The following is a 26,056-nucleotide window of genomic DNA, read 5'->3' on the forward strand; positions in this document are numbered from 1 at the left end:
TGCAATGTGTTTCAAACATGCATGATGCAGAAAACACATTGCAATGTGTTTCAAACATGCATGATGCAGAAAACACATTGCAATGTGTTTTAAACATGCATGATGCAGAAAACACATTCAAACATGGAGAAAAAAAAGCTTATTCTAGTAAAAAGAATCCCCCTCCCCGCCCCCCCTAAAACTTTTCTAAAAAATCACTTACTTTAATAATAAAGTGCAGGTCCCTCTCTCCAAACAACGGACGCGGCATGATGTCCCTCTCTCCAACTTCCTGATTAACTCCCGCCTACTGGAAAACATGGCCAGGCCACACCACGCATTTGCACGTACGCCTGCTGTATGCGCATCCGTACCGGCATGTAGTCAGTGGCCCGTTGTTGCGCATAGTTACGCGCATATATTTTAGATAAATAATACTTTTTGTATATATTTTTGGTAATGTCAGGATGTTTATTCAATGTAAGCAATATCCAATGTAAATCTTCCAATGGCAAATCCTATATATATATATATATATATATGTGCTTGTGACTTTTGTGGGAAAATCTAGTCCGATAGCAAAGCCAAGGCTTCGCGCGGACAGTCGAAAGATTTACCCGAAGACGGCTCCTCCGATCAGGCATCGTAAGCTTTTATATAGGCGCCTATGTAGAGGAGTTGTACTCGGTTAACTCTTGCCCAACAGGAAAGAAATAAGTCATTTTAAAATATGCTTTTACTTAGCGCATATAGATGTTTTAAACATTTGAACAGCACAAACATTTTTTTAGGGCTAAGGGTTTAGGGCTAAGGGTAATATGTGTGCCATTAGAAAGAATGCTTTTTGTGGGCTCTCTCAGCTACCTGGGGACCCAAATTACCTCCACATACTCTCAACTGTACTCACACAATTTTCCTCCTTTATTAAGGGAGGTGAACAATTTTCTATCTAAATGGAAAGCACATCCTTTGTCGCTGTTGGATAGGATAGCCTCTGTGAAGATGATGCTTCTCCCTAAAATTTTATATTTATTTGAGACACTACCAATCAGAGTCCCGTCTCATGTACTGAAAAAAATTCAAACTGACTTTATGCGCTTTATCTGGGCCTACAAAAGACATAGGGTACCTAAACATATTGTTTGTGCTCCCAGGTACGATAGAACATATATTTTGGTTCTGCCCTCTTATCCAGCCATATTGGTCACGAGTTAATGATTTAATATCGGCTGTGGTCCAGCACCAGGTCCCATTAGATCCCCTCTCCCACCTCCTGGGTCAACCCTCCCCAACACTGCCGAATGTGTACCGCAAACTAGCAACTCATGTTCTAGTTGCAGCGCGAACACTGATCCCCACCAGATGGAAGAGGACTATACCTCCTTCCATGGGTGATCTTCATACACGGATCCAAAAGATCCGCCTAATGGAGTACCTTACGGCGCTCCTGAGAAATACAGTGGAAAAATTTGAGGTGGTCTGGGAGGCTTGGGACCAATATTGTACTAATTTGTCCAATCGATCCCCCATTTGTTCTCCTTGTTGGCTAATGTCACATTATCTTCATTGTTCCTACCTCCTATCTATTTTCAAAACGTTAATATTATACATTATGTCTGTGATATGGTTATTGGCTTTTTGAAATTTAGATGCGTTCTGTTCTGGTTTGAGATTGTTATCTTCCCTTTGTGTAACTCCTTTTCCCTTCTGTACCCTATTATAAAACTTTTCAATAAAAATACAATTTCAAAAAAAAAAAGAAAGAATGCTTTTTTAGGGGAACAGTGACTTTTAATGCAAGCTTGTCAGTGTAAAGATGCTGGGGATGTGCAGCTCCGGCCGCAAGCTCATTCAGTTGCTGAATTGCGCGACGGCTTCCGATTTCGGCTCGCGAATACGGATACGGGAGCGACCTTATGATTTTGCTTGATGAATCTGGGCCTATATCTATGCTAGGAGCAACACAGAACAAGACTAAGATCTATGTTGTGGGTGCAGTAGGAATATAGTGTTTTATGTTAGTATTTAGTTGGGACAGAGCAGTGAATGTTGTAGATCAATGTCTGACTGGCTGCTAGGAATATAAGAAGAAATAACAAAATAATTGTCTTCCATGTTTGTTTAGACTCAGATGGCTATGGATGTGCCAAAGCAAATGAATCTGAGTTTGAAGATGTGGCTGTACCATCATTCCACAGAAGGTAATGCATTTCAGTTTTTTGTAAAAGACATTCATTGTACCAATAGAAAATATAAACTTGTATAATAATTACTAGGAGAAAGTAGAGGATAAGTGGAGTAATTTGGGTAAATTTTTTATTAGTTTATTTAGTGTTCTTTGTAATTCTGGTGTTTTTCTTAATTATATTGTAAACTTGTTATTTATGTCTTGTCAATTAAATGTTTTTTTACTGTCTTTTTACTTTCTTAAACATGAACCTAATTAGTGATTAGTAGAAATAGCTTCTATAAACCCCATATGCCATTTCATATCCCATATCAACCACCTTAAATTTGGTGGATTATTTCCTTTCTGCACCATAAACCCAGAATTTATTACATTCATTTTGCTAGGTATATGTATTTTTTTTTTTTGTTCAATATATTTTAGAAATTATGAAAAGAACATAGCAGGACAAGTGTATTCAAACTCTATTCTACCTTAAAAACTGAATACAGTCTGATTACCATTATATTTCACAATGTTTTCTCCTTAAAAGGAGAAGGATTTTCATGGCATTGAAAAAGCCCTTTAAAAGGGTTATTAGTGTGAGATTGGGAAACAGCACTTACTGTTCAATGTTTATACCGTTTCCCCGATTATAAGGCACTCTCCTATATTTTTTGAAATGCCAAAATATGCCCTGGGTCTTATTTTCAGGGGATGTCTTATTTTTCCATGAAGAAGACTACAGTACTATGTAATGTATTTTCTTTGTCTTATTGTTTGGAAGTTTGTTTATTGTTATAGTACTCAGTAAAATACGTTTTGTTTTATTTGAGCTGGTGTCCACATTGTCTTCCCTGTTTGTGACTTCGCTGTATCCTAGAAAGCCCCCGGTACACAGGTTACATTAGTAAGGAGAGAAGTTTTAGTGATACAAATGTTCTATTAGGTTTCCTGTAGTGTACATCATCACTTAGAACAGCAGTGGCCAACCTATTTGGTCCCGCGGACCACTAAAATTATCGGCTCCTGAACGCGCATGTGCGAGGAGCCAGTTGTCAATCAAAGGGGAGGAACCTCCTCCATAGTGACACAATAACCCTGCCCACTCTGCCATCACAGATCTGAGCCTGCGATGAGCGAGTGGGCGGGTTGTGTCATGAAACACAGCCCGCCCACTTCCCTGAGCCAGGGATTTTCACGGGGGACGTGGTCCAGGGCTCTGGCTGGTGCGTCCCCCCAGTGGGGTCCTTCTCCCCACTGGGGGTGCACCGACCAGAGCCGGGGACCCCCAAAATCTGGCATTACCCAGAAGACCAATCTTCTTCTCTGGAAACTGATTTGCATTGGATTCAAAGGATGCATTTCCAGGAGTCATAGTAGCTGTTGTTTGTACTCGTCTATAAAGGATCTTTATTGCTTGAACATATATGCAATTTTATTTTATATAACTGCTTTTTTTTTCATAATTCCCCAGGAAACTGACTCAGACAGTGTCCTTGTTAACAACAACAGTAAGAAACTGTTCCATTTTTTTTTTTAAAGCAAATTTGTAGTTATTCTAAGCCAAACTTTACTTGCAAAATTCTATTAGATAGAAATAGTCTTTTTGAAGTCAAACAAACACTTCCAGGAGTGTCTTTCTATCTATCACTGGTTCCTCTTAACGATCTGCACATCCCCAGAAAGCAGACAGTCAGCAGAAAAGACCAACATAAGCAGTTAGATCTTATATGGTTAGAGCGGTGGATGGGATGACTGTGGTAGGTTATTAATAATCTGACTTACTCTACCCTGCTTTGTCAGGGCTCTCAGCACAGTGGTCCATCTCCTATATTTTGTATCTGTCTGTCAATTGCAACCCCTATTTATTCTAAAGAGCCGCGTAATATATTGATGATTTATAAATACAGTATAATAATAATGTACACACAAACACATACATAAACATATACCTATGTGAAGTTATTAGATGATCTCAAATACGAACACACATCCAATATTAGAGGAATGATGATTGAAGAAGTGTAGGACCTTCCCTAAAAAGTCTATCCTGTCATGGTGGGCAGGCTTGTAAATTTTTGGCTGAAAATCTGTCACAGAATAAGACACACAATCATTACTCTTCAACGAATTTCATTTTTGGCCATATGCTTAAACTGGACCAACGGACTCCTTACCAGTAATGACACATAATGTGATATGTTTTTATGTTAAACATCCAATAATAAAATACTCCATAGTCTCTTACTGAGCACAGGGAGCTTCTTGTACCGAAAATGGTCAGTGGTAAATAGATAGGAGTATCGTTCAGGGAAGGACACATTGTCAATTTAAAGTACCATTTCAGACTTGAAGTCAGACTTTGCAATCAGTTGCATTTGTGTTGTGGTTGTAGGAGATTATGGTGCGGTCCCTAGAAGTGACTTGAAGCTCCTGAAGGCCCTTCAACTGCCATTTGCTTCCATTTATTTTTGTAGGGAAGTGTTCCAAATGCAATAACCTTCAATTTAATGTGGTTGTAGCTGCTTTCTAGTGGACTACAGATGGCCCAGAATCCTTTTATTTATGTGAAAAAAAAATACATTGCAGTTTGGATAATATTAGGTTTATTCCAGGGCTGGTTGAAACATGTTCTCATTTGTACAACCTTATTAATACCATACTATTATGGCAACCACTGCAAAAGACAGCCTGGAAGGAAACTTTGTGACAATCCCATTACCTAAGATGTACCCGATAAGGTCCATCAGCAGAGGGGAAAGAATGAAATACTTTTTTATACATGTAAATGTGTAATGTTAAACTTTTTACTTTGTGTTTGTCACCTACCTAGTGACCTCTGCAAATGACTAGAAGCCTGCTGTTTTTCAACTCTCTGCATGTTTGTGTTAACTGTTCTAACCCTAAACCAATTATCCTTTAAGGTTTCATTTTCTTGTGGGGAGTTGAGTTTGTATAGTAGGGTCAAGTAAATGATTGGTATATCTTCTGTTATATTTTTCAGGTCATACTTCAAATAATTTGTTTATAACACACATGACTGAGATTAGCTGATCTACAATGTGCCATTTATTTCCAATAAGGTAAACTTCTATTGTTGGTCTTATTCCTATTGTCTTGAAGGAAACACTAGGGGCCTACTCATACCACATCTCAACGCATAAATTGATACACTGTTACCATTCTGCTTCCCTCTTTGTGGTGTACCCTTCAGTTGTTGCTCATGTACATTCCTAGCTTGCATATGTGAGGGCTATTTTAGTCTCCAGTTCTAGACACAGAATATTGGATCTGGCCTGTTAGACTTCTAGGACACTGACCTTGTTTCCTGTTGTGTTGGATTGAAATTGCTTTTGACTGGCATTGCTGGTCCTGACTCTAAACCATCTTAACGATTATGTCTGCCCTGACCTCCGACCATCTCAACCATGACTACTGGTGGTCTAGACCTCGGCTGGGTGTCTTCTACAACTTCTGCTGTTACCAAGCCAACCTGGTTTGCACTCATTGGCTGTCTATTCATCAAAGTCTTCCTTACCCACTTGCTCTGACCTGGTGATCTCCCAGCAGCAAAGTAGTCCGGCAGCTACTACTGTTACTGGTGCACCACCCCTTGGGTAATTTGGCGACAACCAGGAGTTGGTTAGATTCCATGTTCCTGGTAACTTTGTGTCACCTGCCAGGTGCACATTGCATTTTTTTTAGCCCATTTAAAATACACAGCAATTAAAATTGGACCAGACTAGACACCACACATTGTCTTGTACTGTGTTATTTTTAAGCATACTTGGGTTTTTAAAGGTGTTTTTAAAGGTGGCTCTGGAAAAAGTTGCCCCTGCTACCTTCCACTACCCCCATCCTGCTAACCCCTGTCCCTGACACAACAATCACACCAAACAGCTACAAAAGACTGTTCATGCAGCTGAGCGCAAGGGGAGGAAATCTTGCCCAGCGCTGACTTTATGGACTACAAAGCCAAGCTACAAAACTTTAACATTGAGCTCACTGTCATTCCTCTCAGGCTTCCAACCAACGCAGCCTCTTCTCAACAATTGACTTCCTCCTAAACCCCACACCTGCTACCCCCACAAAAACCTTCTCTGTCCAAGACATTGCCACTTACTTTGGAGATAAAATTGACAGAATCAGACATAATGGCCCTGATTTATCAATGAAATGCGCGTACACTCGACATGCATATTTATGCGCCGGACGGCGAAGCCTATTACCGCGAGTCGGGCTCGAGTTCTAGTGAACTCGCATGCTGGTTTCCCCGCAAAGATCGCTAATTTGCCAACTAAGGGTATTAATTTTCAGCTGCGCAATTCAGGAGATGTTAACCTCAATGATGAGGTGATAGCAACTGATTAGCGCACACCTGCGAGCTGTTCTGTGTTCTCCAGTCCATTTTACAGGTCAGTTTAAATCTTTAATGCTTGATTTTTTTATGTTACATTCTACTCCATCACAAACTTGCTTCATTTGTAGTTACATTTGTTGCACTTCTTGTTACTTTTTCCTTTGGTTGCAAAGTAAAAAAAAAAGCTAAAATGGTAAGCAAAGTATCAAATGCAGCAACATAGAATAATTAGGATAACACACAAAACAACAGCCCCTTCAAGAAAAGAAAAAGAGAAAAGGAAAAAGTAAGTTAAACCACACCCTTATATATGCTCAAATTTATGCACATAGTTATGCACACAGGTGATAGCAATTCACTTGCAATTAGCACTTGCGCAGTCTGTCAAAATTGGCTGTTTTTTTTGCGATTGGACATTTCATTATCATTGATTGATATGATCCTTTAGATTTGTACACCAGTAAACAGATATTCTATTAATTAAAAAAAAAAAAGTTGGGGAGGATTTCATGTTAAAAGTATTTTCTATATGCATATATATATAAAATAGTTTTTTTTATTATTATTATAATAACTATAGTAATTACAGTTATATTTTATATATATATATATATATACATACACACACATATATATATATTTATAAGAAGCAAACAAGAACGTGTGTGTGCTTGTGACTTTTGTGGGAAAATCTAGTCCGATGGCAAAGCCGAGCCTTTGTCCGCGGAAAGTCGCAAGAACTTCCCCGAGGCCGGTCCTCCGATCAGGCATCGTACGCCTTTATATAGGCGCCTATGTAGAGGAGCTGAACTCGGTTAACTCTTACCCAACAGGAAAGAAACGAGTGATTTTAAAATATGCTTTTTTTCTTAGTGCATATAGATGTATTAAACATTTGAACAGCACAAACATTTTTTTTAGGGCTAAGGGTAATATGTGTGCCATTAGAAAGAATGCTTTTTTAGGGGAACAGTGACTTTTTTTTTTATTATTTTTAATAAAAGATATCAAGGTACATACAGAGAAAATAAAATAAAGTGATGATAACATACAGTTCAACAAAGAACATACAGCAAGGTTAGGTTCTAACAATACATATCTTCAAGCTTGTGGCTTAACGGCAAACCGTATAGAAATACAAACATTGTAACCAACCCATTTTGCTGTATCAGTAGCAGGAACCATGATATCTTAAAGTTTTCAAAAACATTTTTATAAGAAAAGAAAAACAAAAGAAGAACAAACAAAATAATTAAAAAAATAAGAGTTAAGAATAAAAAAAAAAGAAAGAAAGAGAAAAAGGGAAGAAGGAAGGGGGGGGGAGATGGGGGGGGGGTTAAAGTGGGCATTGACCAGCTATAGAATCAATCACATCTCTGAAACAGTGGCAGAATGCAATTAGGCATCCATCCCAGAATACTCAGGTATCTAGGGGGGTGGTCGTAACAAACACCTCCTCAGTAATGATAAAGTGGATCCAGTGGTACCAAGTCTGTGCGAATTTTTCCGCTTTCTTAGCGTCAGTGGATATCATATCCTCCATGTGATATATATCAGCAACCCTTTGCAACCAATGTATTACCGTTGGAGGGGCAGTATTCTTCCATAAGGGTGGGATACAGGCCTTAGCTGCATTGAGAAGGTGTCTCAGGAGAGAGTTACTATAGCACCTGCGGGACGTGTCCGAAACATGAAGAAGTGCCAGGGCCGGATTGCCCCTTATATCCACTTCGGTAAGCTTTAAGATAATAATAGCTACTGAACTCCAAAAAAATTGCAATTTTGAGCATTCCCAGAAAACATGCAGTAGCGTACCCTGTGTGTCGCCACATCTCCAGCAGGTGCTATCTGACCCCGGGAAAATCTTATGCCAATGCGGCAATGGGGGCAGTAGAGCATGCATCCTCCAACCCAACCCACAGTTTGGAGCGGCCATTAGTGCACCAATCCAACAGTCTAGACAAGTGCACTGCCTGATGGTATAAAACTAAGGGCAGGGAATGCCATTCCTCTGTTGGCTTTGGGGAGTCTCAGTAATGTCATCCTAAGCCTGGGCGCCCCATTAAGCCAGATACATTTTACAAATTCCAAACGGAATTTTAGAAGGATAAAAAGCGGGATGTGTATTGGGAGTGCTTGCAGCATATACAACAGTCTAGTCATAACATTCATTTTAAGCACATTGCACCTCCCAAACCATGTAAATGCCATCTGTCTCCACCTCTGTAGATCACTTCGGATTTTATTTAATAGAGGGATAAAATTGAGATCTACAATTTGCGTTAGATTAGCAGGAATCTGTGTGCCCAGGTAAGAGATAGCTGAGTTAGACCACTTGAAGGGGAAAGAAGGGGCCAAAGCCTCTCTATTTTTTCTGGGAAGAATAACACTCAGTGCCTCCGACTTTTGCAGGTTTATTTTGTAGTTAGAGAGCGAGGCATATCTGTCTAGCTCTTGCATAAGAACCGGCAAAGTAGTTACCGGTGTTGCAACATAAAATAAAAGGTCATCCGCATAAGCAGCTGCCTTATGTTCAGTGGGGCCAATCTGGACTCCCCTGATATCTCCATTGGCACAAATTATTCGTAGGAGGGGCTCCAGGGTCAGCACAAACAGTAAGGGAGATAATGGGCATCCCTGTCTCGTACCATTGGTAATACAAAAGGAGTGGGAGAGTTCACCATTAACCCGTACTCTGGCGCTGGGGGAAGAATACGTTTCTATCCAGCACAGAATACGAGGGGGAAGACCCAAATGTGTCAATGTGGAGAGCAGAAACGCCCAGTCCACCCGATCAAATGCCTTCTCAGCATCAGTGGAGAGGAGCATTAGAGGGGTGTTGTGAGTATGTGCATAGTTAATAATATTCAGGGTACGGATCGTGTTGTCCCTGGCTTCCCTTATCGGGAGAAAACTGCTTTGGTCAGGATGGACAATACCATTCAGTATTGGAGTCAGCCTATGCGCTAATATGCTGGCAAAAAGTTTCAAATCACAATTAAGCAACGATATTGGTCTATAATTGGAGCATAGGAGAGGGTCCTTGTCTGGTTTGAGTATCACTGATATGTGGGCCGCTAATGTGTCAGGAGGAAGAGTGTGATCATCAGTGAGCGCATTCAGCGCTAAAATTAAATGCGGGCCTAGTACTGGGAAGAATTTCTTATAGTAGGCTAATCAAGTATATAGTAGTAATCAAGCAGTGTTATCGGTTTATCTAATATCTCTATAATGTCTGAGGACAATGTAGGTAAGTTGGAGGCACTGAGATATTCCTGTATTGCGATCTGGCGGTCGGGAGATGACCTACCACTAGAGTCTCCTCGTAAATTATACAGTAGACTGTAATAGTCATGGAAGGTGTTAGCAATGTCAGGGGTGGCGTGTGCCAGGGTGCCCAAAGAGGTTTTATCCCTTAACACTCAGAGATGTGAGTGTGGTAGTCATAATTCCTGTGGTCTAACGGTAAGGTATGGGAGGGGGAAGGGTGGGGGAAATTAGTAAAGAATAGGAGGAAAGAAAAGAAAGAAGAAATTAGGAAATCAATAAAATAGGGTACACAAAGAAGAAAAAGCAGCGAGAAAAACGAAACAACTTAAAAGGAAGAAGAAATAGAGTTCTAGGCCCTAAACCTAGGTAAGTAAAACAATATACCACAACACCGACCTCTACAAGATGCCGGGTGTACCTATGTGGGGGGTAGTGTAGGCAAGAACACTATGAGCCGCTGGCTCACCAGCAGCAGCAACATAAAACACGTATATAACTATAAGTAAATCACACAGCTCTAGTAAGTGAAACCAGGAAGATATGCCATTCCCAAAAAACAAGGAGAGGAGATAGAATTCTAAACTTACAAGAGTAGAAAGGTTTCACAGGACTGGAGATCCCAAAGACATTAACAAAAACATTAAATAAAGGGCATACCAATAATCAGGCATACTAAAGTGCACAGCAATACACAATGCAGGCTACTACAGGAGCCGAAACAATAACCCAGCTTCAAAGCGCAAGGTATCATGTAAACAGAACAATAATAATAACAGTAATAGTACTGGCGGTAGGCAGCCATCTGGGAACAAAGAACCACTGAGACCATGATGGGCCGTCGCCCATACTCAATGTGCACCAATGTCACTGCAATAACAAGAATCCTCTTCCGGCATAGGAGGTGTGCTCAGATCAGGACATAGATACATCACACAGGAACGTTTCTGAGGGGTATAGATATGCATTGTAATATATGTAGGAGGTAGACAGTGGTGGTAACAAGAGTCCAAATATTCAGCAGCAGGAGAAATCATAGTTCATGTGAATTTGAGGTATTCCTTCTCAGGGGCGCTGAGGAGTGGGAGAGCACCGTCTGCGTCGGGCGGAGGTAGATGATCTCGATCTCAAGCAGATACTTGGTAGTACCTCTAAGACTTCCAGCCAATTAGGAACATCAATGTGATCTGCGCCCAAGAAGGTAAACAGGGCCGGTAGCCGAGATGGATTGTGCAATGTAAACACAGAATTGGGTTTAATCACTATGAGATGTAGTGGATATACCCATCTATATCGGGCACCGTGTGTGGTAATGTAATCCAAAAGTGGCTTCAGTATGCGTCTCATCTGTAGCGTGAGAGGAGATAGATCCAGATATATCTGAATACTTGCACCATCAAAATCAATCGGCCCCTTCTGCCATGCTTTCTGAGCGATCTGCTCTTTAACTTTGTAAAAGTGCACCCTGCATAGAACAGCTCTTGGGCCGTCAGGTACTCCATCTCTCCTCACACCAACCCTATGTACTCTATCCAATTCTATGCACTCTGAGGGGGGTCGGTCTAAAAGGGTGTTAAGAATGGCAATCACAGTGTGCTCCAGGTCAGGCCCAGCTGTAGCTTCTGGGAGTCCCCTTAATCAAAAATTGTTGCGTTGGCCCCTGTTTTCTTGATCGTCCAAACTGAGAGCCAAGTTAGAAAGGACAGACTTCATGTGCAGTTGGGTATGTTCAAGCGTGTCTAATCTAAGGGAAGTTTGGGAGGAGGAGGACTCCAGTGAAGTAACCTTAATATCAACTGCTTGCACATACTGATATATCTGTTCAATGAGCCCAGGATTCTAGCTCTGTTTTAGTGGGTATGAATGTCAGGAGGGCTTGTAATTCTCTGAGCAGCTGCTGAGGGGAAGATACTGTGTCTGAGAACTCAGCTGGGGAATCAGATGACAGACAGGAGTGTGTAGGAGACAGAACAGCAGGGATCCCAGCTGGGGGGAAAGTGCCCTCTTCACTCACCCGATCAGCCAATTCCACGTGGTCAGCTTCACTTGCAGATGCGGGGGCCATCTTGGGAGCACTTCCTCCTGCTGAAGCTGCCGAGTCTGAAGGGAAATATTTGTGCAAGTTGTCCCGTTTAGGGGTCTTCCCTGCTTCTTTATTCTTCCGCTGCTTAGACATCACTGAGTGGGGTGGAAACAAGCTGTGTGATCTGAAGTATTAGCTGTTAAAGCCGCGGTGGACACATTGCTCCAGGAAAGTGCCTGCTCACAGTGCCATTGCCAAGCCACGCCCCGGAACAGTGACTTTTAATGCAAGCTTGCCAGTGTAAAAGTGCTGGGGATGAGCGGCTCCGGCAGCAAGCTCATTCAGTTGTTGAATAGCGCAACGGCTTCTGATTTTGGTTTGCGAATACGAGTGTGCGAGCAAGCTTCCGATTTTGCTTGATGAATCAGGGCCAATGTCTTACTGGGCCACTCCACCCATATCCACCCCTTTCACCAGTAAATCATCACTGGCCTCCCTCAGCCCTGTTTCTGTGGATGAAGTCTCCACTCTTCTCTCATCATCTTCATCTACTATAGGTCCGCAAGGTGACTCATAGGTGACTATAGGTGACTCAATTCCGTATGATTTACTCTGTGCCCATTCCTCCACCCCGGCCCCCCACCCTAACCGAGCTATTCAACCTCTCCCTTTCTACTGGTATATACCCCTCCGCTTTCAAACTTGCCATTATTCTCCCTATCCTGAAGAAATCTTCATTCAACCCCTCCCTACCTTCTAGCTACCGTCCTATCTCCCTTCTCCCATATATTTGCAAACTTCTTGAGCGCCTTGTCTTTAAAAGACTCACTGATTACCTGAGCACCAACTCTCTCCTTGACCCTCTCCAGTCTAGCTTCTGAGCTGCCGAGCTTTTAGCAACTTTTTTCTACCCCGAGTCACACTTGGGGTTACAGTTGGTAAGGTTAAATCTATCTGTCCACCCCTGGCTTGTCTCCTTCAGTCCTGGATAAGGTATCATGCATGTCTGACAGATTTATGAAACTCAACCTTGATAAAAGTGAATTTATCATCCTCCCTCCACCCTCCTCATATTCCAAATCTCCTCCTGACATATTCCTAACTGTTAACAACACTGTTATTTGTCTCTCCCCTCAGGCACATTGTCTTGGCATCACCTTTGATTCTGCCCTCTCATTTACCACCCCCCATATTCAGAACATTTCCATGCCTTGTCACTTTCACCTACACAACATTTCCAAAATCCGCACCTACCTGTCCCCAGAGACCACCAAACTCCTTGTACACGCTTTTATTATCGCTCGTTTGGGCGATAATCAAGTGTGGTTGGCATGCTATCAGGGACTGCAGACAGATCCCTAAACTAAAATAGGTGCACTATATGAACACTGATATGTAAATAATGGCACCAGTAGAAGAAAGGTGATGTGTTAACGAATCTCCAATGACTGTTTTTAATCTGGTAGTGTAGTGGATCATTGATTATAAAATATAATATTATTAAAATATGTCTTAGTGTGAAAGAATCAAAAATATATATGGAAGATTCATGGTTTACAATTTAATTATATTTTTCAGACTGGCTCTGACAATGGGACAGTGACTTTTTTATCGTCTCAAAAACTGAATTAGACAAGTAGCTGAAACCATTAGGAAATAAACATTAAAATAGTTAATAAAAAACCTTACCCCCAGTTACAGAGATAGGTGTGGAATGAAAATTATTCAGATCAGGTCAATCAAGGGATGTTGGTAGCTAAAAATTGCTACATCTTTATGGGCGAAGCTGTGCATGCAGAGAAATACCTGCATCCATAGGGGGGATGGGTGGCACTAAGACATAGGGACAAATCTGGTATGTGTCTCATCCCAAAAATGCACTGGTTGCGAAAGCTCCAGTGCCCTCGTCAGGCAGTGGCAGGAATAAGTAGGGGACCAAGGGGAGAGGAACACAGAACATTGTGGGGGAAGAATAGCAGTTACACGCATTATAAAGTATGAATACCAAGTATTAATTATATAGACAAAACTAAAAAGGAAAAACTTTTTTCCTTATATAAGGCACACGCTAATATATTATATACACACACACACTTGGGAGAAGCACTGCAGAAGATTTGGGGGTTCTAACAAATGATGTACATATACTAAAAGTCAGAGATGGCCTGCAAAGTTGTGGAGCCAATCGGCATGTACTTTTATGGTTTATGCTTTTCAGTGTAAAACATCACATCAAACTCAAAATGATTGGTCTTCTTTGAGACCGTGCATGTTCATACACATAAACCAACAAAAAAAAGTTATTTATGGACACATGGCAGTGCATTGCCATGAATTCTAAATTGCACACAAGACAGAAATGCACCTGCGTTATCATACAATGCACCGCAAGACATAAAAGCAAATACATTGCATGTATTGAAGGGCACTGCATTGTCAAAAATAATGTGGCTTGTTTTTTTGCATTTACGGCTTCCTCACACCAGGAAACACTGCCACATGGGGAGACACAATATGTAATGTTTCCCTGCAGCAGCTCCGTAGGGAATAAAAAGGGGCTGCAGTGTGTCATACTAGTACCACACCACTGCTGCCAGCTATCACACATTACAAGTTCTTGAGCAAGGTGCCAGCAGCAGAGAGCTGCACAAAAGTAATAGAGGTGTGACCCTTTCCTTTATAGTCCCTTTAAAAATAAATGTGTGACTTTACACACAAGAGACAAAACAAAACGCAAGCTAATGTGTCACTGAGCCCTAAAGCAACCACACAGAAACAAACTGCAATGAAAATTGATTTTTCTTTATTGGAAAGAGGTATTCAGAAAATCAGGGGTATAAAAAAATACAAATTAAAAAAAAATGTTTTCCACCATATTGCTAAAAGCAAATAAAATATTAAATAAAATATTTTATTTCTGAAACAGATACCAGACCTATTTTGTTACAATAAATATAAAAAGATTAAGACAACGAGATTCAAGGTACAAAGTGTGGAATCCCCCCATCCGGTGTGCAACTGGTAAAAAAGCTGCATCTGGGATGGTTCTGCATTATAGTGGGACACTGCCGAGGATCTACATCTACAATGCTTCCTCAACATCCACCAGATTCAAATGTCACCATCCTGGATCATGATTAGGACTAAAGACTGTTGTTACCTGACAAACCACTCAAAACAAATTTATCCATAGTGAGATTGGGTAAATTAATTCTTACAGGTGTTACTGCTGGCAAAAAAAGTCTCCTACTACCAGCATGACCATAGACTGAGACCAAACTACTGTAGTAACCACTCCATATACTCTCAAGCACAGAAATGCTGAGGTCTGTAACATGCCCCTCCAGGGTATCCTTATTGAATTATATAGAAAATTCCAAAGACAGTGACAGCTTGGTTGTACCTGGGGCGGGGGTAGTTCTACATGGCAGATTAGACTGTGTGCCCAAATGAAGTCCTACTTATCCCAAATTGAGAAATAGGTTTTGGTTGGAATTATTTTAAAAACTAGTATAGTTATGAGGAAGTGAAAGGTCCTGTATTAATAAATATGTTGTCCTTGAAAGATCAACCCTCACCTCTGCTCCACATTTTTTTTTTTACTTTACATAAAGTCACATGGGTTGCCAGAGACCTTACTTCCTGGCAGCAAGCCAGAATGATACCACAACCACTGGTATAACAGGAAGTGGGCAACCATTCAAGGATGAGCAACCTGCAGTCTTGCTCTTTGTTGGCCTTAGCTACTTATATATTTTGGAACTGACCACCCTGCTAGCAAGGCATGCAGCAAGCAAAGGTGTAGTATGCTCAGGATTTGATGTTTACTTCCTACCTTGGACAAAGTGGTCACTGGCTTGTCATCAGGCAGAAGGGCCTTTCATACACCCTGGATTTATACTGGCCCATGTGCAGGCAAGGTGTGTAGTAGCTCTTTAAGGTCACATGGCTTGTATGAAGAGCCTTTCCCTCCCTCAAACTGGTATCACTATTAAAATGTAGGTGGGCAACCTCATTAGGGCTCCATTAAAAACATACTATTGCTAGAACCAGGACAGATCAATGGAACTGGAAGATTCTAGAAATATTTTTGAACCCCATTACCTCACTGTGTGGTTATTTGTGCCATGCTCAGTACAATGACCGGACAGGACACATTTATACATGCAAGAAATAAAATCATTCTCCTTCAATGTCCTTTAGCAGCAAGTCTGGCTCAGGCGCCACAGTAATCAAGCATAAATAATGATTATTCTAAGATTGATCTGGGATCAATGTCTTTGTACCCCCAAAAAAAATCATTGCTAGGAGGTCTGGATTTGTAAGTTTTCAGGCAGGAAGGCATCCGGTGACTGGACAAAGGCTAGCATCATTGGCTATACGCCATGATCACTTAGCGTGCCGTCATCTCTGCTCCTGAAAATTTTGGTGTAAGGTTTCCGCTTGGGATTTCAGTTTACGGAACTCATCCTGGATATAATCAGTAATGGCTTTCCTCATCTCCGCCTGCAGATGAAAGACAAAAATTCAGCTGATCTAAAATCCTAAAAGATCTTATGATCTTAAAACTGTTTCAAAACAAAAATCTGGCATTGAAATCAGACTTAATTTCAAGCTGATTAACCATAATAGATAATAGTTAAAAAAAAAAAAAAAAACTACTTTGGTCATGTTGTTTTATGTTAATGAAGGAAAACATAGGTGGAAACAAATGTGCATCCTCAAGTCATGTTGTCCAATCAAAACACAGGGCGATAGAAAACCTTTCCAACAGAGACACAATACAACTTTTTTTTTTCCCATTAGTGCCTTCTAATGCCAACTGCACCTGTTTAGATTAGTGTCACATGCAATAGCATCATTTCACTAGATATGTTAGCTCTTTACTACTCTATTCTCAAAAAAGTGTGATACAAGCAGGTAAAATTACATGCACCAAGACAAAAAAAAAATTCAGACACTGAACAGCACATGTCAGTGCATTGTCACTAGTGCAATTGGTCAATGCGCATCATTAGATAAAAAAAAAAGGGCCATAACATGAGTATCTTTACTGGACAACTAGAAGGTTAGAAGTCAAGACGGGAAAACTTGACTTTTGCACAGGAAGTTAAGGTTTACATAGAGCACCAGGTGCTGACCCTCTGAATTCACTCATCATTCATAAAATTTTCATTATAGGCAACCTCTGCCTATGCAGGTTTCACTTATATGCTGGGTTTAAATTGTACAACTGTGTAAAACTGAAAACCTGAAGTGCTGCCTTGTTTTTAGATATCAAAAAATACAAGGTTCTTACAGGTGTTCTATTTTCGGCTCTTAACTTCTCCACTAAAGATGCAATACTGAATGGACTTCCCACTAGAACAGTGATCTTCTGCAAAGACAGGATGGAAAAAAAATTATTATTAAACAACAATAACTGAATAAACACTTACTTACAAATCCTTCATTCACACCTTATAGAGTATAGTCATCCCTAGTCAAGGTAACTTCTCCAGAAATGTTGGCTAGGTATGATCATTTTAAGGTCTACACAAAAAGAACCGTCATTTTTATAAAGGTATTTAGATTCTTGTTTCCACATCAGTGTTCTCCCCAGAATTTTTTTTCAGCTGGGTGGTAGGAAGCTGTAGCCGGGTGGTAAAAAAGGGTGTGTGGCAAAACACGGCAAATTTAGTGCTCCCAGTTGTTTATGCCATGGGTATCCAGTAACCTCTTAATGTTTCAGTGTTCTACCTTCTCCCAATTATTTGTTACAACTTTGTAATGCCTGCCCCGTTAGAATATCCAATTTTTCTATTCTATGTATTTTGTGTATTGTGACCCAACTTACTAGTGTTCAAAGTTTTAAGAGTGCAATCCTTTGTAGTAGTGTAATAGTATAATGAATGTGGTGTAACAAGTTAGGCTTAGCTCATATCAAAATGCACTTCCTTGTTACACACGACTGTAACCTTCCAGTACCTCAACCTCAATAAAATTTAGTGAGCAGAGTTCATTTTCTAATGATGCCATAGTGATGAAGTTTTAGGGGATGTTAGTCACAGATGTTCCCCACTTATACCTATGGTTTTGGTTTCTTACACCTCCCCATTCCCCAATTGAAGTGTTGTGTCAGAATGTTAGATAAGTGGACAGGAATGTGTAACAGGGCAGGGAAGCCCATTTTAATGGGCAGAGTGTTTTATGTTCCAATGATGCTGTAGTAATAAGATTGTAAGAGGAGAATGTGCCCGCTACTTGCACCTATATTTTCAGTTTTGTACCCCCACCCTCAAAAAAATTGGAGTACAAAGAAGAGAAGCAGACAGGCGTTTCATAAGTATAGATTTGTGACAGGTAGGTATATATTTAGGGGCCCCACCCCAATGCTCCTTGCTATGTTAGTGGCTCCGGGGTCCCCAATTTGCATTTTCAATTTAGGGCTCCTAGTTGCACTTTTCTCTGAAACAGCAACCCCAAAGTTCAATTTTCATAACTTTTTACATTTGTGACTCCCATATCTTAAAAATTCTTTAAAGCTGGGGGGCTGAAATTGTAATAACTAGTATCTATGAGGGTCCCCTGTACACCCTGAAAATTACAGGTCATTGTGACATACATATTAGGAGATAGAGCTATGAGGATGCAGAATGCACACTCAGAGCTAGAGATGGATACAATTCACAGGCAGAAATCCGAGATGGGATGGGGGCGGGGCTGCCTGTGTCTCCTTCACATGAAGGCTGAACTGTGTGTGCTCACCTCTCATCGGCAGCAATCCTCAGAACGGATGACACACAGCACAGAGCAGCCTCACTGAGATCTGGGCATCCGAGGATGAGAGCTGCTGGGAGCTGGGCGGGGTATTCAAAGCAGCCGGGTGGAGCAACCGGCTAAAAACCTCTGGGGAGAACTATGCACATGTATGATGGACAATCAATCTGTTCACTTTACAGGCAAATAAATATTTGGGTGAGTAACGGTATAGTTTGAGCATTACACAATTTTTTTTTTTTTTTATGTAGAATAGTAACAACACTATTGGAGATCAACAAAACCAAAACAGAACTAGTGACTGGTCTCTAACACAACAAGCCCATTCATTCAAAAATAATTGTGCAATGCAAGAGTAAAAAATAATAATATTAAAAATAGGAATATAGCAGAAAGGGTTAAAAAAACAATATCAAGAATACCCTGCTAATCACTTACCTGCCCCCAGCGGGGTATGTAGGGAGGATCATTTGGGAGCACATCATTCATCCCTGAATTATAAAAAGAAAACAGAAAAAGAAGAATTGCAGTTGGCTAAGGCCTTGTCAATCAGACAGAAGTGTCATATTATAAAGGACTCACCAACATGCCAGAGAGGAAGGATGATGGGGTTCAGAGTACACTCCGATATTAAACGTCCAATGCCTAGAGGGAAACACAATAAGAAATTTGGGTTACAATGATCACCAACAACCATTTGCTTTACTTTTACCCACACAACATTTACTTACCCCATTTTAGCCGCACAAAGTCTTGAGTCATATTAACTTTTCCTAAAACAATAAAAAGGTACATGAAAATACCATATCTGATGGAGTTACTGATCTAGATGTATAATTGAAAAATCACTCCTAACCTCTACAAAAAATAACCGGGGTATTTTCATGAATCTGTATGCATGTATATAAATGTATATTGGGAATGCTGTTTGTTCCTGCCCACCTTTATGTATTCCTGCGCCTCCTATCCACCAAGGACCCTAACATTCACAGCAAGTGTGCAGGAATGTCTTGAAGAAATCTCACCCACAGAGACAAAGAAATTGTCATCCACCAAAAATCAAGTGTCAGATTTAGACAAACTGACCCTTTAAGACCTTGGTAGATTTATGCGAGTGTATCTTAGACAAGGAGAGTTTGAATTACTGGGGGTAGAATGTGGTAATTCTTACCTTCAGGAAATACATGCACCCATTCACCACTATTTAGCCTTTCTATGATGAAGTCCATTCCTTGCTGATATACACCATCTCCTGTAAATGGCAATAACAGTAAGATGTACCTCCATGCCATCCTAAATCTTGTAACAATTAAATTTTATTAACAATAATTGTTGTTATACACATAGTTTGTGAGGAAAAAAACTCTTTTACAACTGACTAGATTTTTTTAATCTAAAATCAAAATAATTTTTTAGACATCAGATAGCCCAATATACCACATTAAAACCCGATTGTTCTATCCAAAATCTACAGAATATCAGCAACTATACAGTTTGGGGGGGGGGTTAGATTCTATGGAATACAGAAATGCCCTTCTTTTAACAAAAAGAATCTGCACTAAATCAGTTAGTGTGATGCCATCTTGAAGCAAACCTGACATGGGAAATACCCAGGTTGGCATAGCTGACCGCCCTCTGAAATGAGAGTTGTTTGGATACTATAGTTATAATCATTACTTTCTGTGTCATCCACGTGTATAAAGAAAGAACCACCATTTTCTCTGGCTTTCATTTGCAGTATGCTTGGTCTGGATCAGCATTGTATTTCTGTAATGACAGGTGTACTTTAAATGCTTTTTTTAATTTTGTTGGGACAATACAGATAATGCAGCATTGCTACGGCCTGCAAATTACACTCTATGACAACTCAGGCCACTCTGGGCCAGAGAGTCATACCCTTCCAACTTACCTCGACATACTGGCACACACTTGCCCAGGCTGAAGAATAATGAGTGACTCTCTTTTGTAAAGCAGATATCAGCAGCTGTAGGGGTCCTGTGGCCAGGACAAAAAACATATTTTTCATTAACACAAAAACATTTTACAGATACACCCAAAACATAAATATTACTGTCACCAAACCATAAAACTCTTGAAACGTGAAACTCACCAGCGCATTGTGCGCAAACTCCAGAGGTGCTTCATTTTTAATATGCCTGCAAAAAGCAAAAGATGCTTAAAAAGGACTTGAGAATTTCACAACTAAAGACAATGTGAAATCACTGAGCAATGATTACTGACTGAGCTTTTGCATTCTTCAATGTGCAGGAAGCATTATAAATTATCATATAATATCAGCTTACCCCAGAGGTGGGGGTCATCCATGCATGACTGGTGGTTGGAGATGGTGATAAGAGGTGTATCCAATCGCCGCCTTTCAATCAGGTCATACAGGACTTCTTTATTGTGCACTTTCAGGCGATTTATGTATTCTGCAGGAATTATGGTTAGCTTAGTTAAGATTTATGCATATTTACTCATTACCACACAAAAATTAACATGGAGTATTTTGTGCATTAATATGTTGCTGCTAAAAAGTCCATTTATCCTAAATACATTCCTGGCACCTCTCAAAACATGAAGGTTGATAATGCTTTTACAGATTCTAAATCAATTCAGTAAGTACACTAGGAAGGCCTAGGTCAATCTTATTAGAACAAGTGCAAATAAAGATTTCTAATCTTTGCTAAATTCTTGGACATACACTTAACTAACCTAGAAGAGAGTTCCAACTTAAAAGTTTAATGTACTTTTTTGATTTTGGAAGTTATCAATTAGCTTTCTGTATACCTTACATCAGCATAAGTTAAAGCTTTACACAGCTGAAGGGCAGTATGGGTAGCACTTGCACAAATTGGTACTTTTTTTCTTCTGTACCGAGGTGAACATATAGTACTTTGAATTTTCCGGTTGCTGCCCTTCCCTTCTGCCATCACCCCTCTAAATTCCCATACAAGTAATAATTTTTGCTTGAAATGATCATTAGTGATCATCGCAGGTAACAGCAGAAACAAACAATTGCTGGACTGACAAGATGCTCATCTACTACTTGGCAGCCTGTTCTTTTAAATAGAGTCCCTGTTATTCCCAGAATTTGTTTTCAACCAGGTGGTGGGAAAACTATAACGAACAAAAAAAACAACACACTGAACCACGTATTCTAACATTATTCATTTGTTGCAAGTAAAACTTCCCCAAACTGCTTGCAAAATCCGCTAGTGCCAAATAAACCATAGGCATGTTCAGACTGGCAGTGACAACGCAGTGCCGTTACAGTTTCCTCATGCAAGTGAACTGTTGCCTTGGGGGAGATGCTACATGGAAAATCTACCTGTGGTAGCCGAATGAAAAATTAATGAGGGAGGTAGTGAGCAGTTCAGAACTTACTGCCACCTGGTGTTGATTCTTCATACTTCTTTAGGAACCATTGATGCAATGCAAGCACCTATTAGCTGACAAAGTTCAAGCCACGGGGGGCTGTGCAGGATTGCTCACTCCGATTGCAGGTCTATTCCAGCTATGCCTGCAAATCGGTCTAGGGAGAACACCAAGACAACCGGAGTAGCAGGTGGCCACCACTGTGTCCTCCCCAATATTAAATAACATTTTAGTGATCCTTCGGGTAATCCTTTACCAACCTGAGACAATCACATATGATCATCTTAACTGATAAAAACCTACTGCAAGATCTGAGGTGACAACAAATGAAGCAAATGACAAGAAAGGCTTAAAAGTGAGCAAGAACAACTGCTGAAGCTACAGGTATTGCATTACACCTCATCACCTTCCACCCAAGGCAAAATATAACTGTGAGGACAGCTATGGTCACCTTCCTCAGACTCAGGTGCCGGTAAAGGGACACTTACTGGTCCATACCCAACTGTAGGTACCGACAAGTCCTGTAACAACTGTACTGATAATGTGCCTCCGGAAGTTCACCTGGGCAGGAAACGGCCATTTTACCACCAAAGGCATCTTGTACAGGTCAGCAGCAATCTGGAGGAAAAAAAAAAACATAATTTCTATATTCACATATATTATTACACAAAGAAAATGAATACATTGTGACTTTTTACTGCACCCCTTTCATTATCCCCAAGAAACCAGGTTTACCATTAAAGCGGAACTAAAGTAAAGACCCTTTCATGTAAAGTAAAAAAAAAAAAAAAAATTTGAGTTTAGGTCTGCTTAAAATTGTATCATCACCCCCACTTCCCCTGCCACCTTCCGCTACCCCCAACCCTGGCACAATCACACCAAACATCTACAGAAGACAGATCCTGCAGTGTAAGTGGAGGCAATCTAGCCTCAGCGGGGACTTCATGGACTACAAAGCCAAACTACAACACTTTAACACAGAGCTCACTGTCACCAAGCAAAATTATTTATCCGCTGTCATTTCGTCTCAAGCTTCCAACCAATGAAGCCTCTTAACATTTGACTCCCTCCTAAACCCCACACCTGCTCCCCCCACAACAACTATCACAGCCCAATACATTGCCACCTACTTTGGGCTGGGTCTAGAAGGATGTTTGTAAAAAAAAAAAAAAACACATGTAAACCTTCCTTTTGCGTTTTTTATGCACTTTTTTATTAGGGTTTTAAAGCTGGCCCTTAGAACACTGGAAAACGTCTACGACGCGTTTTTAACATTGAAATCAATGGAAACATTTACCCGCGTTTGTGGGCGTTTTCCAGCTTTACCCTGCTTTTTATTTTCTTAAATGTTGCAAGCAACTTTTAAGATAAAGCTCATAAACGTGCCTCAAGGAAACGTCCTGGTATAGATTAGCCCATTGGAATGCATAGGGATTTCAAACATGGGCTTTAAAAGCCTCAGGTTAAACGCTGGGGAAAACGTCCCTGTAAACTAAGCCTAAGAGATAAAATTGTCAAAATCAGGCATGATGTCTCTGCTCACCAGGCCACTCCAACCATATCCACTCTTTCAACCTGTAAATCATCATCGGCCTAACTCAGCCCTGTTACAGTGGATAAAGTCTCCTCTTCTCTCATCATCTCCATCTACTACCTGTCTGCTTGACCCGATTCCCTCTGATCTATTCCGTGCCCACTCCTCCACTCTGGACCCCGCCCTAAACGAACTATTCAACCTCTCTCTTTCTACTGGTAAATACCCCTCAGCTTTCAAACATGCCATAATTGCCCCTATCCTAAAGAAACCCTCACTGGACCCCTCTCTACCTTCTACCTACCGTTCTATCTCCCTTCCCCCATGTCTCCAAACTTTTTAAGCGCCTTGCCTATAAAAGACAGGTTCACCTATTACCTGAGCACCAGCTCTCTCCTTGACCCTCACCAGTCTGGTTTTCATCCCTCCCATTCCACCAAAACAGCCCTTGGCCTCCTCAGAGCTAAGTCTCAAGGCAACTTTTCCGTGCTCCTTCTCCTTGATCTTTCCTCTGCTTTTGACACTGTTGATCATCCCCTTCTAATACAACCATTGGTATCAGTGACACTGCTCTCTCTTGGTTTGCTTCCTATCTGTCTGACCGCACCTTTCAAGTTTCTTTCAATGGTAATTCCGCCTCACCCACTCTCCTCCCTGTTGGTGTTCCCCAAGGGTCAGTTCTTGGACCGGTTCTCTTCTCTCTGTACACCTCCTCTCTCGGTAGTCTCATATCCTCCTTTGGCTTACAGTACCATCCATATGCTGATGACACTCAAATTTATCTGTCCACCCCTGACTTGTCTCCCTCAGACCTGGATAAGATCTCATGCTGCCTGTCAGCCATCTCATCATGGATGTCTGACTGATTTCTGAAACTCAATCTGGATAAAACAGAACTCATCATCATCCCCCCCTCAAATTCCAAAATTTTTTCAAACTTGCCTACTCGTCTTCTTCTGTCTTTTGAAACCATCACTACTTCTCACCACTACATATCGCCCATCCTATTGTGTGTGAAATTCCCCCACCTACTAGATTGTAAGCTCTTCGGGGCAGGGTCCTCTCCTCCTGTGTCACTGTCTGTATCTGTCTGTCATTTGCAACCCCTTTTTAATGTACAGCGCTGCGCAAGATGTTGATGCTATATAAATCTAGTTTATTATTATTAATAACATTCTCATTACTTTTCTTTTGAAGCTTAATTCTGGTTCACAAACCAGCTTCCATAGCCATTGCACTGCAATAATATTAAGAGGATAGCATGTGTGTAAATCAGAAAATATCACAAATGTCATTATAAGATCTCATTATAAGATTGCTGCAGACCAATACAACAGAACTACAGTTTTTTTGCTGTGTGTTTCATAGAGAAGTCTCTGATCTATGATCAGCACTGACCTTGATGATCTAAAACACCATTAACATGCCAAACGAGACAGAAGTAGGACAATTCCCCATACACGTGTTTCAGTAACACACAGGCATAGTTTGTTTCTTGTGCTTCTATGAATGTCTTCCCTCCCACTCCATGTGCCCCCTGCCTGTACAGCAGTTCAGGAAAGTCCGAGGCTTCGGCCTGTTCAGCTGGAAGCCGCGAGTTGTCTCCACCAACCAGGCGCCGAGCAGCCGACTTCTCCCCTGGACCAGCTGAGCGGTGCACGAACGCGGAGGCCGGTGCTGCTGACCAGGGCAGAGGAAACAAAGTGCCGCCATCTTGGCAGTCAATGACTGCCCACTCACCTGCTGGCAAGGAAGCGTTCACCTAGTGCGGGGAGGGAGACTTCATTCACCGCCAGCTATCCCTAGTGTATGTCCTCTACAGCTGTCTGCACTTTTATCTCTGACCAGCAGATGGCACTAACACGCCATGCTTGCCGCCATATCCCACATAGGTACAACCCCTGCATCATCATCATCGTTGTTATTATTATTATATTTGGGGAAATTAGTATGTGTGAAATTGCTACTCAGCCCATGAATTATCAGCAAGTCTGGAATTTCTATAAAGTAAAATAATCCTTTAAAATCCAGTATTCTGCATTAGATTTCCCTGCCAGCCAATCAGAAAGTCTAAGGCTACGTACACACCTGCAATAATTGTCGTTGGAAAGAAACAATTAACAACCAAAGATTCGATAGTCGTTTACACAAAAAATCCACAACGACAAGCCAACAACACCGATGAACAAGGAATGTCGCTGGATACAAATGATCGCCCTGACGGATCTGTTTGGGTGACAATCGTTCACTATATATTGTGTGTATGGTCGTGTAGTGATCGTGGATTGTTGTGCAGAACAAGTCACTTCCTGCATTGTTCAAACGATCATATCTAGTGCGTGTATATTATTGGATTATATTTGAAGGATTGTATTGTTACAGCATGTACAAAATCGCGCACTATACGATCGCTATAAATAATCGTGAATAATCATTGATCTGTAATTAGTCGTTCATTTTCTAGCGACAATTATTGCACGTGTGTACCTACCCTAACAGTCAGTGTTTGAATGGCACGAATATCTAATGATTAACATTAGAATAAATAGTTTAGCAACAAAATTGCTGCATGTTTTTTCAGACGCC

General features: G+C 40.9%; 1 protein-coding gene across 4 annotated transcripts; it reads right to left on the reverse strand.

The window, feature by feature from the left end:
• Window positions 1-14,585: 14,585 nt before the first annotated feature.
• TAFAZZIN (tafazzin, phospholipid-lysophospholipid transacylase) lies at window positions 14,586-25,295 on the reverse strand. 4 transcript variants are annotated; one of them, XM_072429970.1, is made up of 11 exons: window positions 25,211-25,295; window positions 22,498-22,554; window positions 20,862-20,990; window positions 20,669-20,714; window positions 20,468-20,553; window positions 19,730-19,810; window positions 19,290-19,331; window positions 19,141-19,203; window positions 18,997-19,049; window positions 17,099-17,176; window positions 14,586-16,305 (listed from the first exon to the last, which is right to left on the reverse strand). In XM_072429970.1, the coding sequence occupies exons 2-11, from the start codon at window positions 22,514-22,516 to the stop codon at window positions 16,204-16,206; spliced, it is 699 nt and encodes a 232-aa protein (XP_072286071.1). In that variant the 5' UTR covers window positions 22,517-22,554; window positions 25,211-25,295; the 3' UTR covers window positions 14,586-16,203. The 4 variants fall into 4 exon arrangements, with proteins under 4 accessions (XP_072286071.1, XP_072286069.1, XP_072286072.1 ...); XM_072429968.1 differs by having other exon boundaries at window positions 22,425-22,554; XM_072429971.1 differs by lacking the exon at window positions 25,211-25,295 and adding an exon at window positions 24,869-25,204.
• Window positions 25,296-26,056: the final 761 nt, after the last annotated feature.

This window comes from Pyxicephalus adspersus, chromosome Z, assembly GCF_032062135.1.
Source record: "Pyxicephalus adspersus chromosome Z, UCB_Pads_2.0, whole genome shotgun sequence".
Classification (NCBI taxonomy): Eukaryota; Metazoa; Chordata; class Amphibia; order Anura; family Pyxicephalidae; genus Pyxicephalus; species Pyxicephalus adspersus.

Bases quoted from the DNA above. Each gene is read 5' to 3' on its own strand.
- TAFAZZIN (XM_072429968.1), bottom strand. From the start codon at position 22,533: ATGCCTTTGGTGGTAAAATGGCCGTTTCCTGCCCAGGTGAACTTCCGG. The intron at 20,715-20,861 runs GTAAGCTGATAT...TGCTTTTTGCAG, and splicing joins GGATGACCCCCACCTCTGGG to GCATATTAAAAATGAAGCAC. The intron at 19,332-19,729 runs GTAAGAATTACC...TTATTGTTTTAG, and splicing joins GGTGCATGTATTTCCTGAAG to GAAAAGTTAATATGACTCAA.